Here is a 13712-nt window from a genome sequence, read left to right on the forward strand (position 1 = left end):
AAAACATCTGGTCTCTTATGAAACGTAAAAGAACAACATCGTTAAATAAAACCAGAGAGGTGACAATTTCTGAGGTCACTTCCCTTTGGGAAGAGATATCTCCAGAGATCATCCGAAATTTAATCGATTCAGTACCGGATCGCCTGGAAAAAGTTATTGAAACTAAAGGAAATTATATATTTTACTAAATACCTTTTTCCCGTTTAGTTTTGTTTAAGTTTAAACTTTGTTATTCATATTAAAATGCACTTGTCAAAATACTTATGCCACCGCTTGAAAATTACATAAGCTTATATTTTTTCAAGTTCATATGATAAAATGTTGAATTCATTATTTTTAAGTTTGTATTAGCACTAAGTAAAGCAGCAAAAAAAATTCATTAAGTTATATTAAACCATTGCAAAGTTACTTAAAAATTTGAATAATTTTTTTTCGTCAAAATAATTATGCCGACTAGTGTATTTTGGCTCCAAGCTTTCAATCGTTATTAAAGGAGGATATCGGTGATGCCAAGTACAGCTTGTTGCCTGATGAGAGTACTGATATACATATGTAAGTGTCTGCAAGACACTTGGTAAGTTAAAATGCTAATCATCCTAAAGCACAATTAAATATATATTCTATATGCATAGGTGTTGCCATAAACTATTTTAGTTCAACACGTACATAGCTTTATATTTTGACTATCATCCTAATTTTCTGGCGGTTTCTAGCGTTTTTCATATGTTACTTTATTTTATGACCAGAAGAGTTGGCAACACTGAACTCAACGCTGCGCGCTGCGTTAGAACTTCGAATTTTCGAATGAACCGAAGAGGCTCGGTGTTTGAATGGCAGCACGCGGCCCGACTGGGGCTGCAATAATACTGTTTTTAATGACACAAAAATTTGTATGGGCTGGAGCATATATGTATTAAATTAATCAATTGGAAATATGCTGAAGTGAGAAATCGAAAGTGTTTATATTTCCAATACGATTTGTTATGTGAGCTGGGTGGGTGATAACTTGTACAATAATAACCATAGAGTTTTTGATTCCTGAAAATTTGTTGCGATCAGATACAAGTTTTTGAAGTTACTGAAGAAATTCGTTTGTATGATCAAAATTGTACTTTTAATGGTACTTGATAGTTTTGTTAATATGATTGACTGCTTCCCTTGCTTATATTCAGTTAAAAACTCAAGCAAATATTAAGGTGGACAAATTTAATTTTTATGAGGGGATAATTTCTTCTTTCTTTCGATAATTTTAGACAAAGCACCTGCCACTTAAAAAAATTCTAGCTAAAAAAAAACTCGTTCTACGATTTCACTACTATTGGGAAAATAGTTGCAATAATAAATTAAAACTCCTATATTATTTGGTTAAAAACAACTAACAGTTTTAATGTTTTTATATTCTGTTCGTATATACCTCCTGCTTTTGATGACGCTTTGCATTTAGCTCATAGTTGTATAACTAATGATATTTCTTGTCCATATGAAATGAGAACTTCATATTTTAATAGTGCCGGAATCTCCTGGATTTCTGTCAAGAATTTTAATAGATTGTACCCTTCCACGTCCCGTAGTAAGAAGTCGTTTTTCCCCATACAAAATAATTTTTTAAATTAAACATTTGCTATCTAATCAATCAAATTTCCAGAAATCATAAAAACTATAATTATTATCGTATGCATTAAAATTCGACTCTAGCTTTAAATTTACGTTTGTTGTTCGATGTTTGTCGATTTGCGGGGGCGGAAGTGTCGAAAAAATTATATCTCTATTGTGACTTATAGTCACTGAGATCTAGGTCTTCATACGGACCGACGGGCAGTCGGACATGGCTATATCGTCTAGGCTGTTGACGCTGATCAAAAATGTATATACTTTATAGGGTCGGAGAAGTATCCTTCTGCCTGGTGAATACATTTTTCGGCTTATTAATTAGGTGTATGGTATTATTGTACTTTTCTTCGTTGTTTATTAAAACTTCAAACTTTCAATCGAACTCTATCAAATGCATTTGAGATAGTCAAAAACAGTGTAGTAAACGCGTCGTATATTTCCATACTTTTCGTGAACTCAAATTCTCAGGTAGTGCCAGGCGATAAACTCTAGCATATTGCATGGGCTTATACTAGCATAGTACATACATATATCATTTCCTTTTAATTGGCTTGACTGTTTTCTAGTTGTTGAAGGGATTCTGTTGTTAGAGTATTATGTATTATGTATGAGTATTTCCGATATTAAAGCGCTTACAAATCTTATTGGATTGTTGGTAAAGAGCGGGGTCCTGGCTGCGGCCTTGAGAGCGTACCGTGGTCAATCTTTGGTGCATTTTGTTTTATATGTTTTGGTGTTTGCTCTTTCGTAAGCATGCTTGAAGCACTTCTGGACTAAATTTTTCCAAATTAATTATAAAATTTTAGTTATTATGTCAAAAAAATTAATTTGTTCAATATTTCAGCTTCAGCAATATTCTTGAAAATTAGTATTAAATTCACCTCATCCTTTAAAAAACATATTTTAAAAAACGAGAAAAAAATTATTTTTTACATATTATGATATTATGATTATGCTCCCATATAAAGTATACCGCTTAGTTAAACATCCAGCCCTCTAAAGTTTATATAACATTTTGCCACATTATTGCTATTTTTAGGAATATTTAGCTCCCTAAGATGTTAGGTGGAAAATGTTTCATCAACATTCTTATACATGTATGTACAATAACACCTAGATATTGGCATACTTACATACAATAAAGTTCATATTGTATATGCAAAGGTCGTATTTCCAATGTTTACATCAAAAGCTCAATTTGAAGCGCATGCGTGAGCTTAAAAGTGTTCTGAAAATTTGACAGGTTGTATTCTAAATTTGGTTAGCTTTGTTTCGGGACTGTAATCAAGACACATTAAAACTTCTGTTGGTTACAATTAGTTGTTAAAAATGTATATTTGCAAGAATATACACGCATAAGTACTTTCGACGCAAGAGTATAAAAAAGAAGCACTCGTAAAATAGATTTATATGTGAAAATATATATATACATACAAAAGTATTTATTTAGTTGCAATGTATGTATGTACATATGTATGTGTATACAAGTATACTTACACGTAAGACTAAATATTTTATGAACTACTCATATAAAAAAATAAAAGTAAATAGCCATTTGGAAGTGGAAAGCTTCATACTATGTACATACTTACATAGATACATACATACGTATTTTAACAAAAATTTGTACAGTATTATTGTGCGCGTTTCTACCGCTTTACTTGTATTAATACGGTTAAATGGCCTCATTTTGCATTGCTAGATAATTGTTCAGCTTTCAAATACTGTTCAGAAGTGAACCATAAGACGCTTTAAAAGATTATATTGTGTAACGTATATGTTCTTATTTGTGTATGCAACAATCGTGGAAATTGACACTTTAGAAAGAACATATAAAAAATTTCCAATGAATCTGAGTGCATTTGAAGTGCGAAAAGTTTGTCAAATAAGATAATAAAGCCGATAAGCTCTATATAATACAATTACATGACCTTATGTATACCTATAATCAAACTAAACAATGAACAAATTTGTTCTGCTACTCCTTTTGTGTTTTTTTAAAACGATTATCGGAATGAGAGATGGTAAGTTTACTTCAACTACCAAATGTATACATGCACACAGATTCACATTTACGTATTTCATATATACACATACATACATATGTATATATCGAAACCAATTCATCTTTTTTGAGCGAACACAATTTTCGAATTTGTTCAGAAAATATTGTATAAACTCTCTTGGGTGGTGGGCCATTATTTCTTGCAAATAGTCAGTTGTATTTTAAGTGGCATTTCATAAGTCATTTTATGAGTTAAACAATAGAGAATATAGCCAAACATCAGGAGTTGCTTACGAAAAAAAATTAAAGAAGGCGAAACAAAATTGTAATATCTTTTTTAACCGGACACTTTCCTTGGGCGAACGAAAATTGGCCGACTGTGACAATCTGCTCAAGAGAGTTTTTACTAAACAGACAACCGGTGGATAGAAATCTTTAAAGGGAAGGACTACAAAATCAACCTTTTAAAGGTACCCAAGAATGTACAAGTATGTATGTATTATTAAATCCAAATGTAAAAAATAATGAGTACTGTTAAATAACATAATGTGAAAAATTTATATTTTACATGCTTAAAGAATGAATTTAAAAATATTTACGCTAAAAGCAGGGATTATAAATAACTGTGATATTTAAACTTTGTTAGACTGTGAGATACTTGCTTTAGTTCTTTGAAAATAAATTAAACGTGAAATGCTATAAAGAAAATCAAAGTGTCCCTCAGTGACCGCCGTGCTTTCTGCACTTATTTAATAAAACATTTGCTTATTTAATAAATTAAATTGGTATAAAAAAAGAATCAGATTAATTCTCCATCTTCCCAAACACATTAAATAGCAAATTAGTTGCAATATTTTATAGCTTTCAGATCGCTTTTGCGACTGCACAATATTATTTGATGCAATTTCGCTTTCTTTTAAACTTTTTGTTATAAATAATGTTTCATATTTGAGTAATGTTAATAATCAGCGCAACCGAATAGGTTGTCTATCCTTCGTTTGTGAAACGGCTGATTTTAAGTTCACCTACTATAACTCCATCAAATAATCCGGGTTAAAAAGAAAAGTAACGTCTAGAGACCTATCCAGACAATTTGGAATATCATCTATCTGGGACAATGATACACTGAAAAGACTAAAAACATGGGTTGTAGAGGGGCACAGCCCACAGTCCAAAAATATACCAGGAAAATTTAATTCTCCAAGAACTATAAAGTTATAACGATCAGAAGGTATGTTAGAAATGTTAATAATTATAGAAAATTGAAAACCGAAAGCATATATTGTTATATTGAATTGATATTGAACACCTACAACCCGTCTGAATAACCATATTTCCATACAGGTAATGACATTAATAAGAATGATATACTATTTAAATATGGATTAGTAAGTTCACAACAAATACATCTTACATTCTGAGCCAAGTGGTCAACAGATTTGGAAGAAGGCGAAGGCGGAAGAATGAAAATTATTGCTACTATTAGGAAGTAAAACCGTAATAGTTGAAAAATTAATGATTTCGACAGAGGATTGGAAAGATTGATTTTCTACAACCATTTTCAAAATCGAAACACGAATAGGAATTGCAACATTTATTGCAATATAGTTATGTAGAACGGCTTCCGAGGGACAAAGCGACGGAGAACTAAATGACATTAGTTGAAAAGGGAGCTAAAGCTCATTCGGCGCAAATTCTGTTTTTTTTTCGGATAGATATCTAAAGCCAGTCCACGGTTTCTGAATAAACCTAGCGATATTTCGTCCTGCAATATTTACAGGTCCACCTTAACTCTCACATAGATGCAATCAAATAAACAATACGGCCGTTAAATCTAGCACATTTCTCATGTACTACGTCGCACAGCCAGCAACACGCTAAACCCATTTTTATACCAACGGGAATTTTTTTGTAGCAGATAAACATATTGATAAAAGAAAAAAAAACTAATCAATCGGAAATAAAAATGATGAAACAAAAAAAAAATAAAAGTATCACTTTAGGGTTAATTGCATCCTACTATGATCTGTATTTACAAAGAGCACAAAACACAAGCACATAAAACAGGTAAACTTAGCAACAACTATATAAATTCCAGGGAATGTTAAGTTCTATAAAATCAAAGTGTTTGTATGAACAAAAAAACAGATCCGACTGCGACTGTGAGAGCGCGCGAATTCTGTTTCATATTTTCTGGTAAACTCACTCAATTGTATTTTTGATCCTTTAATTGGAAAGCTCTACCTTATCAGAGAGAAGCATCTAAACACCGTTTCTTAAATTGTTGACATTGTCCGAAATTTATGGTTTTTTCCAAAAATATGGAAAAATCGTACAGTAACCTATTCGAAAATAGGGAATATATCTAATGTTCAAAATTATCGCGGTATATCTAAGTGTTCAGCGTATCCGAAATCATTTGAAACAAGTTAGAAAGCTACAGCCGAGTGTGATAGACTGTGATATACCCGCTACCCATTTTGAATAAAAGCAAAATATTGCGGTAATAATCTCAAAAGATATAAAAAAAATTGTGCATGTATGTATTCTCGATCGGGATTTAAACTCGAGCACCGCAACATGCCGGGCTTGCAACCTTCCACTATAGCTAACGTATTGCTTACGAAGCCGCTATTTAACTCTAAGCATCAAAGACACGAGCAATTGTTGTCGTGTTTATCTGCGTTGCAAAACTACACATGCATACACATCCCAATATAGGCGAGAATGTAGCAGGCGTTTTGCCCATACAAAAGTATTTCTTTAATAACTTCCAAAATTTTTATGTGATTGCAACCAAATCAGCGTCAACAGCCGAGACGATCAAGCCATGTCCGTCTGTCCGTATGAAACACTGGATTTCAGAGATTATAAGATATAGAGCTATAATATTTTAGGCCGCATTTATTATGTTTATACGAGAGCTCTGGTCGGGGTACAAACACATATTTTTTTCAATTTTGAATTTATTACCGCAAGTTTTTGCTTTTATTCAAAATGAGTAGCGGGTATCTCACAGTCGAGCACACTCGACTGTAGCTTTCTATCTTGTTTTATATTTTTAGTGAGCTTAGAAAGGCGACAGTTGTTAAATGCTTCACTAACTTAAGATAAACCGCCTTGCTAGTAAAGAAGATGTAGAATTTGATATGAGGTCTATTAGGAACTTCTGATTTAAAGGCCGGCAGAAGTCCACTCCCCAAATTAAAAAAACACTAGACGACTGATTCAATTGCGTCTAATCCTTGTAACAGCTCGTAGTTCTAATAAGGCTCCAGTTTTTAAGTGAAGAGTCATTTTATGATTGTGAGCGATAGTGTCAAAGTAATACGTCAGGGCAGTATAATAGAGGGCTCTCGCTGACACTACATTGACTACTTGACTATTATGACTTTGCGACACATTTCTAACATTGAAGTTTCCTTACAGCTTTGCGAGCGCAATACGTTTCAATTTCCAATAGACACTACTCTATATACCAGGGGACCAATAGGTGAATTGAAATTCGTAAAGCTTGGCTAGCTTGGCTAAGCATCACACAATTTCATCTTGGTAACCAATATTTGTAATAGCTATCTAATGAAGTTACTCGCACAAATCGATACATTGGAAACTGACAGATCAGTCCATGATACGGGAGCGCATTCAAACATTTACTCTAGAGCTGACTCTTGTATAGACTCTTTGAGATGCGTAAGAAAAGAGACAAATTACCAAATATGAGCCATAACTGGGCGTGTCCCAAAACACAAGAAATTGACTTCAGGTGCAAACGCCTTCCTGCTGATATTATCGTTATCATAGACTTTTCATACATGAATTACATCACACGTTCAAAAATGTGAACAGCTCAGAAGCAGTCGGCACTTTATCTGCTGCAGATTTACCCAAACCCTTGCTCTTCTCCTAGGTTTATCGCAGAATTGACGAAGTTTTGTAGCCATGGATACCCCCTGCCTCCAACTTTTTGATACCAAAAATACCTTCGCCTAGATATTTACAATGATCGAACCGCTTTCAACACCGAACCAGTGAAACATGAAAGTAAATGGTGTTGGAACTTATCAATATGAGAGGCCTTTGGAATCTACGGACGCGGCGCAATGTAGATGACTTGATGAAATGGCGCTCACAACTGTCAAAACTCACTCATATATGGGATTTCACTTCAGCGAAACACATATCATAGTTTTGATGGGTTTCACTTACGGTATCAATGCAATCAATTTTCTCTAACGAGCTAAGTCAAATGACACTTAAGCATGATCGAAAAGCTTTAAACGCACTGCTAATTGAGTGGATTAAACGTAACTTACAAAAATAACAGTAAAGTATGTGAAAAATTACAAGAGTATTTGCAATTCAGTAATAGCTTTGTTACGTGATCGAGAAGCTGGACTAATTAATTATGTTAGTTAAAACGAACAAACGAAAATTCCGACGCGCTTTAAGTTATGATTGCAAACTCATTTAACTAACTATCATAAATAAAGAGGCGAAGTGAGGCGAATTCGAAAGCTTTATTACGTGCTCGCTTTGCCCTAATTCTGACAACTTCATTGATCCGCTCTTAAATACTACTAAATACGCCAACACTTGCCCCTATGAACGGCAGTGCCTTTATTTCCCTGGCAGAGACGCCAGTTTGTGTATTTGAAGCTTGTAAAGCTAGACCTCACGTCTGCGACGCGCACCGCCCCGACCTTACCAGGCAGTGCTGCAGTGGCTGGTTGTCCTATGCGACGACGAGCTTTCCGACTTCGATGCTTGGCAGCGTCTGGAACACTCGCTTGAGCGACGAGACAGCTCGCCATCGCCTGAAGCAGCTCAGAGCATCCTGATCCTGATTGCTGCCGGTCCCACCAGTGGCCCACCAGTAGGTGGTTCCTTCAAAAATAACGGACCACTAAACAATACTGGTGCGATCAGTTCAGTCATATCGCAACCTTTCGTCAACTTAAATCCTGAATCTTGGCCACTCGATTCGACACCAATTTCGAGACAGTGGAAGGATGTGACCGGATCCAATAAAGAGTGACTTTCGAATCTGAACCTGCCGTATCAGCTTACACACAAATCAAGTCTAGGTCTTAGTCTTGAGGGGCGCTACTTTCGATTTGGACAACTACGTTACTGGACAAACTGCATTATGCGTGCGACCGTAAATTTAAGCTCTTATTAAGGCGTCGTCGTAGCCATGTATCTCTATTGGTGACGTACGCTAAATAAACAAATATCGTGGTACCTTGATGCTGTGCAATTGCGACGAATTTGACTTCAAATCCTGCCACACATCAAAACTCAAAAGATTGGATTTATTCCACTCCAACGTTTGAAGCTAGAGCTGTTGAAGCAGTTTCTTTTCCTTTATGATTAAGGGACTTAAAAGGACAAGGCTGAGATTGTTACCTGAATCAAACTATTCTTGAAGAGTCTTTTGGGTCTTTTCTCCACACTGATAATTTCGATCTGCCTCGTGCGCCATTAATTGACAGTACATCTTTTTGAAATCGGCCTTTAATGAATATTTATGCAATAGAAAACGAAATAGATTTCTTTGAATATTCGGTCCGTACATAAGAATGACAAAATATAACTCACCTCGGACATGGCCCATCTCAAATTATTCTTTCATGAATTCCAAATATATTCGCTTTAACTCGTCGACTCGAAATAGGCCTTAAAGAAGCTACCAAACTGGTGGCAGTCTTTCTTCAGACCGACCAGACGGCAGTCTTTTTACATTATTTGTAAAATGATCTTCACAAATGTGCTGTTGACAAATCTGCTTTGGTGGAAGAACTCACATCTTGAAACAATCCACCCAAGACTTGTTTTTCGAAGGACTGAATACTCTGGATCTTGACAATTGGTGAAAGAATGTTTCTGCACCGATAAGTAGATCAATTTTCTGAGCCTTAAAGTAATAGGCACGGTTGCCATTCCAAAAAATTTTTTGTACCAAAATTTTGAAAAAATGTACCAATTTCAGCAAAAATGTACCACAAATTTTTCACGGTATTTTTTAAAACTAAAATTTCTTAACGTTTTTTTAAAATGATCTTTTATTATTTCACATTTCATTTTTTACTTCAAATTATAGTAGTAGTATAGTATATAGCGTATAAAAAAAATAGAACTTTCCTTAAACAATAATAAATTAAATTTAAACTTAGTTCATTTTTAAAAATGAACCGTCTTTTGGAGACCAAACATAGTGAAGGTCTTTACAATTAATCAATTCCTTACAATACATAATGTTATTTAGTGTCTTAAATTCTAATTTATTTCGTAATTTAGTTTTTATTAAAGAAATTTCAAAAAAAATTTCTCTCTGCAGCAGCAAAGCTGTGTGGCAACGACATCAAGTTATATATGAATTCTATCAAGCTTTTGAACAGCGGTTCGTCAAGACCGAAGAATTTACAAATGTCTTTTTCTTTTCCCTCATTTAAAGACAGACGGAGTTGGTTCCATTGGGATATTAGATCATCAGGATCACCATTGTATAAATTTTCGAAGGTTTTCATCAAAGGTACTATTGAAAGTTCATCTTCGCTTAGAAATTTAGCTGGTGTTATTGCCTCTAAAAGTTTTAAATCTTCTCTTTCGAAGTCAAATCTCATTTTTATTTGTGAAATCAGCTCAATATAAAATTCACGAATAGTTTCTTTAATTTTACATTTTTCAAATTCACTCAGATTTTCGCTATCAATATACTGCTGCGCTTTTGTACCAATACAAATATTTGCTACTGGTAAAAAGTGATTTTTATCTTTAAGGACGATATCTTTTATATTTTTGTTTTTAATATAAGGAGTTTGACAGAAGTTACATAATATTAACTTAACAGAAACTTCAAGTCTATTGTATAGGTATGGAAGTCTGACAGATTCGGATTGAAATTCAGTGTTAAGTTCATTAATAATTTTTAGAGCGTTCGTTAAAAACAACGTATATGCTTTTATTTCAGGTACTAACATAATATTGGCTGACTCCTTGGGCTTTATGTTATTGACTTCCGAACATTGGGATAGAAAATAAAGCTGTAGTGCATCCCACTGCTCTACAATTCTACAAATAACTTTCTCAAGAGAAAGCCACCGTGTCATTGCTAATCCTAAGATCTTATGGGGCTTGATGTCGCAGAAGTCTTGAAATTCTTTTAGCTCTAGCACTCTCTTAGAACTCCACGCGAAATAGGAATAAATGTTCCTGCACAACTTTTCAACGTCTGATGGCAATTTTTTGCAAGAGTAGCTTGCGCACAAATGTAGTGAGTGACAAGTACACTTCATATAAAATAAGTTGGTGTTCTTACTCATTTTTGTTTTCAATCCAGATAAGCTTCCCGCCATAGTATTTGCTCCGTCGGTTGCAAGTCCAATTAAATTGTTTAGTGGGATCTGGTTTGATGTAAAAATTTGTTTAATAGATTGATAGATTGACTCAGCGTCACATTTGTTAAGCTCTATCAACCCAAGAAACTTGTCCGTAATTGTTTTCGTAACGCTTTGAAACTGCCTTGCCACCAACACAAGCGCCTTGCGGCACGAAACATCAGTAGCTTCGTCAACAATTAGGGAAAATTTTGAATTTTTTAGCGAACTTGAACTTGTTTTTGAATGATTTTCCCGCCAGCCGCTCTGTCATTTGTGATGCTTTTGTTCGCCCGCACTTTACTTCTTTCGCTATTTTGGAATCCGGACAGCATACACACAGCAAGTTGGGCAGATAGTTCATAAGCGAAATTGGCAAGTTATGCATTATGACAAACATCATTAATGTGTAAATGGCATGCTGAACTTCATCATCAACTTTTTTTGACCGTGAGGCGAATTCGTCCATTTTTATTTGGTTTTCCTTGCTTTTGACATTGAGTTGATGCAGAGCCTGCTTGCTGTGCCGATCAATATGGGTAATGTGGTTGAAAACAAATTTTTCACACGCCTTGCAAAAACCACGACCGCCTTCGTTTTTTAAGCCACGAAAACTTGGTGAGCCACTCGCTGCGAAATTTTCGATTCGCTTTGGGCGAATAGTTGCTATTAAAGAATGCGATGTTAGAAAACTTATACATATATACATAAGTGTATAATGTTTTAATAAGACTCACTTTGGCTCATCATCTACTGTCACTTGCGGAGCATTAGCTTCAGTTGCACCAGAAGCTGCCTTTTTGTAATGAATCTATAAAATTGATATATGTATGGGCAAATCCCAGAAAAAGTCCACCAGCGACAAATTTTTAAATTTCACATTTTGTAATGTTTTTTTATATGGAACATTAAAGTTGATATCGAATTTTAAGAATTTAAAGCAAAAAAGAAATTTCGATCATTATAAATGAAAACATTTTTATCAAACCCAATTTTATTTATAATTTTCATAATTTTACTTACATTTGTGCTCTGCGCACACCTTCAAATCCCTATTGTATTCTTCACAATTTTTTTGCCTCTGCTTGGGCTCACATACAAATCAAAAGTAAATAACGTTGATTGACGGTTGTGTCAACCGTCACAACCGTCAAAATTTTATTAATTGTTTTCAAAACAGTGACTACAGTGAAATTGAATCTTATACCCTCCGAAAGTACTCTCAATTCACTCTAAATACATAACAAAAGTTTACCGTAAATCTTTAAAAAACCCCACAAAAAATTGATTTTTATTAGATAAAATCGTGCGAATGTAGCGTGCGACACGTGGGATTTGCCCATATGTACATATGTATATACTTTGTTGTTTCAAAAGACATTAGCTTACTTACCTATCCATCACTATGTATAATCTTTAAAAACTGTTTAAACAATACATTTTTCAAATTAAGGTTCTCGAAAGATTTTATATATTTCACAATTTATAACTGTTTCCGTAGTGATGGACCTTACGTTGGCGCATACATATTTTCTCAATTTGAGACGGAACATCTCAAATCGACTGCATGCGATATTTTTCAGTGTTAGTAATGGTTCCATTTCTAACTGATACAAAATTTGTGCCTGGTGGAACAGAGCCATTTGTTAAAATAATATGTGTGAACATAAAATTTTATGAAAAAAAAAAAAACTAGACCAGGCATATTAAAAATGTACCAAAATGAAAAAAAGTGATCCAATGTACCAACGCATAAAAAATGTACCAGTTTTGGTACATTTGTACCAAAAGTGGCAACCGTGGTAATAGGTATCCGCTAGTTGAAGATTATCAGGTATCAGCCAGCTACTGACATTCATAGTCTGATCTAAGTGATAGCCTGAGATCAATTTGAAGGTCCATAAATCGATCGTATACTCACCACAGTCTGTATCTTTTTTCTTAACTTCTCTATGCAAATGCAGTCGTTGAGCTAGCCCTCAGTGATCAAATTAAATTGTGACCCAAAATCCAACAAAGTTTGGGCTACGACGAAATCGCCTGCGTTCGTCTATATTTGACCGATAACTGCTTTTATCATGCATTGCATGCGAAGTGGATGAACGATCAGGCAGATCAGAAAAGCGGAGGGACTTGTGGGTGGTAAAGCTGTACTATTGTCTCTATCCAGCTCTGATATTTTAGAGCATTTTCAATGTGAGCGGACAGCATTTGAAGCCTGCACACTTATTCTATCAGATTTCGACCCATAGTCTCATCGGAAACTTGATAATGAATCCTGCTAATGCTCTTGACACAAATAGAAAGTTGCTTTTAAGAACCTTTGAGAATCTCTCTTTTGAATGCATTTTAAAAAGAGCGCCGAAAAAAACAAACCAAATAAAAAAATAAAATCAAATTGTAGACAATCAAACAGAGTCTTGTACATGCTTTCAAAGCTGACGGTTGTGTCGCGCTCGTCAAAGTTATTTACACAAACAATATTCTATTTGTTGACATCGTCCCAAGTCGGTGTCGGTAATAGAGACAACAAAGACAATAACAACAAATAATTGTCGTAGCAGAAAGTGTACGCCTGACCTAACGGGCAAGTTGCTGCGCATGTGCCGTTATCTCTGCTTTGCTGACACATTTGCTTGAAACAACAGCAAAGCTTCAAATCAACAATCAAGCTCGATTCACTCCGTACGATTTTACATCAACGGAACAGGTCAGGA

The 13712-nt window shown here is 34.6% G+C and overlaps 2 protein-coding genes across 6 annotated transcripts in view; one reads left to right on the forward strand and one right to left on the reverse strand.

Moving 5' to 3' along the window:
* The first annotated feature begins 2889 nt into the window (after positions 1 to 2889).
* Positions 2890 to 13712, forward strand: part of LOC132797686 (hemicentin-1) — a 101639-nt gene continuing 90816 nt past the window's right edge. Inside the window, exons 1-2 of one of the 3 annotated variants that reach the window (XM_060809437.1) lie at positions 2890 to 3110; positions 3314 to 3635. In XM_060809437.1, the coding sequence (XP_060665420.1) occupies positions 3572 to 3635 (64 nt within the window). In that variant the 5' untranslated portion in view covers positions 2890 to 3110; positions 3314 to 3571. The remainder of the gene's footprint in view (positions 3111 to 3313; positions 3636 to 13712) is intronic. The other 2 variants (XM_060809438.1, XM_060809439.1) reach the window with 2 other exon arrangements.
* On the reverse strand, positions 9742 to 12483 carry LOC132797688 (uncharacterized). 3 transcript variants are annotated; one of them, XM_060809441.1, is made up of 4 exons: positions 12389 to 12483; positions 12019 to 12257; positions 11733 to 11806; positions 9742 to 11661 (listed from the first exon to the last, which is right to left on the reverse strand). In XM_060809441.1, the coding sequence occupies exon 4, from the start codon at positions 10972 to 10974 to the stop codon at positions 9934 to 9936; it is 1041 nt and encodes a 346-aa protein (XP_060665424.1). In that variant the 5' UTR covers positions 10975 to 11661; positions 11733 to 11806; positions 12019 to 12257; positions 12389 to 12483; the 3' UTR covers positions 9742 to 9933. The 3 variants fall into 3 exon arrangements, with proteins under 3 accessions (XP_060665424.1, XP_060665423.1, XP_060665425.1); XM_060809440.1 differs by lacking the exon at positions 12019 to 12257; XM_060809442.1 differs by lacking the exon at positions 12019 to 12257 and having other exon boundaries at positions 12385 to 12483.

This window comes from Drosophila nasuta, unplaced genomic scaffold (genome assembly GCF_023558535.2).
Source record: "Drosophila nasuta strain 15112-1781.00 unplaced genomic scaffold, ASM2355853v1 ctg16_pilon, whole genome shotgun sequence".
NCBI classification, from domain to species: Eukaryota; Metazoa; Arthropoda; class Insecta; order Diptera; family Drosophilidae; genus Drosophila; species Drosophila nasuta.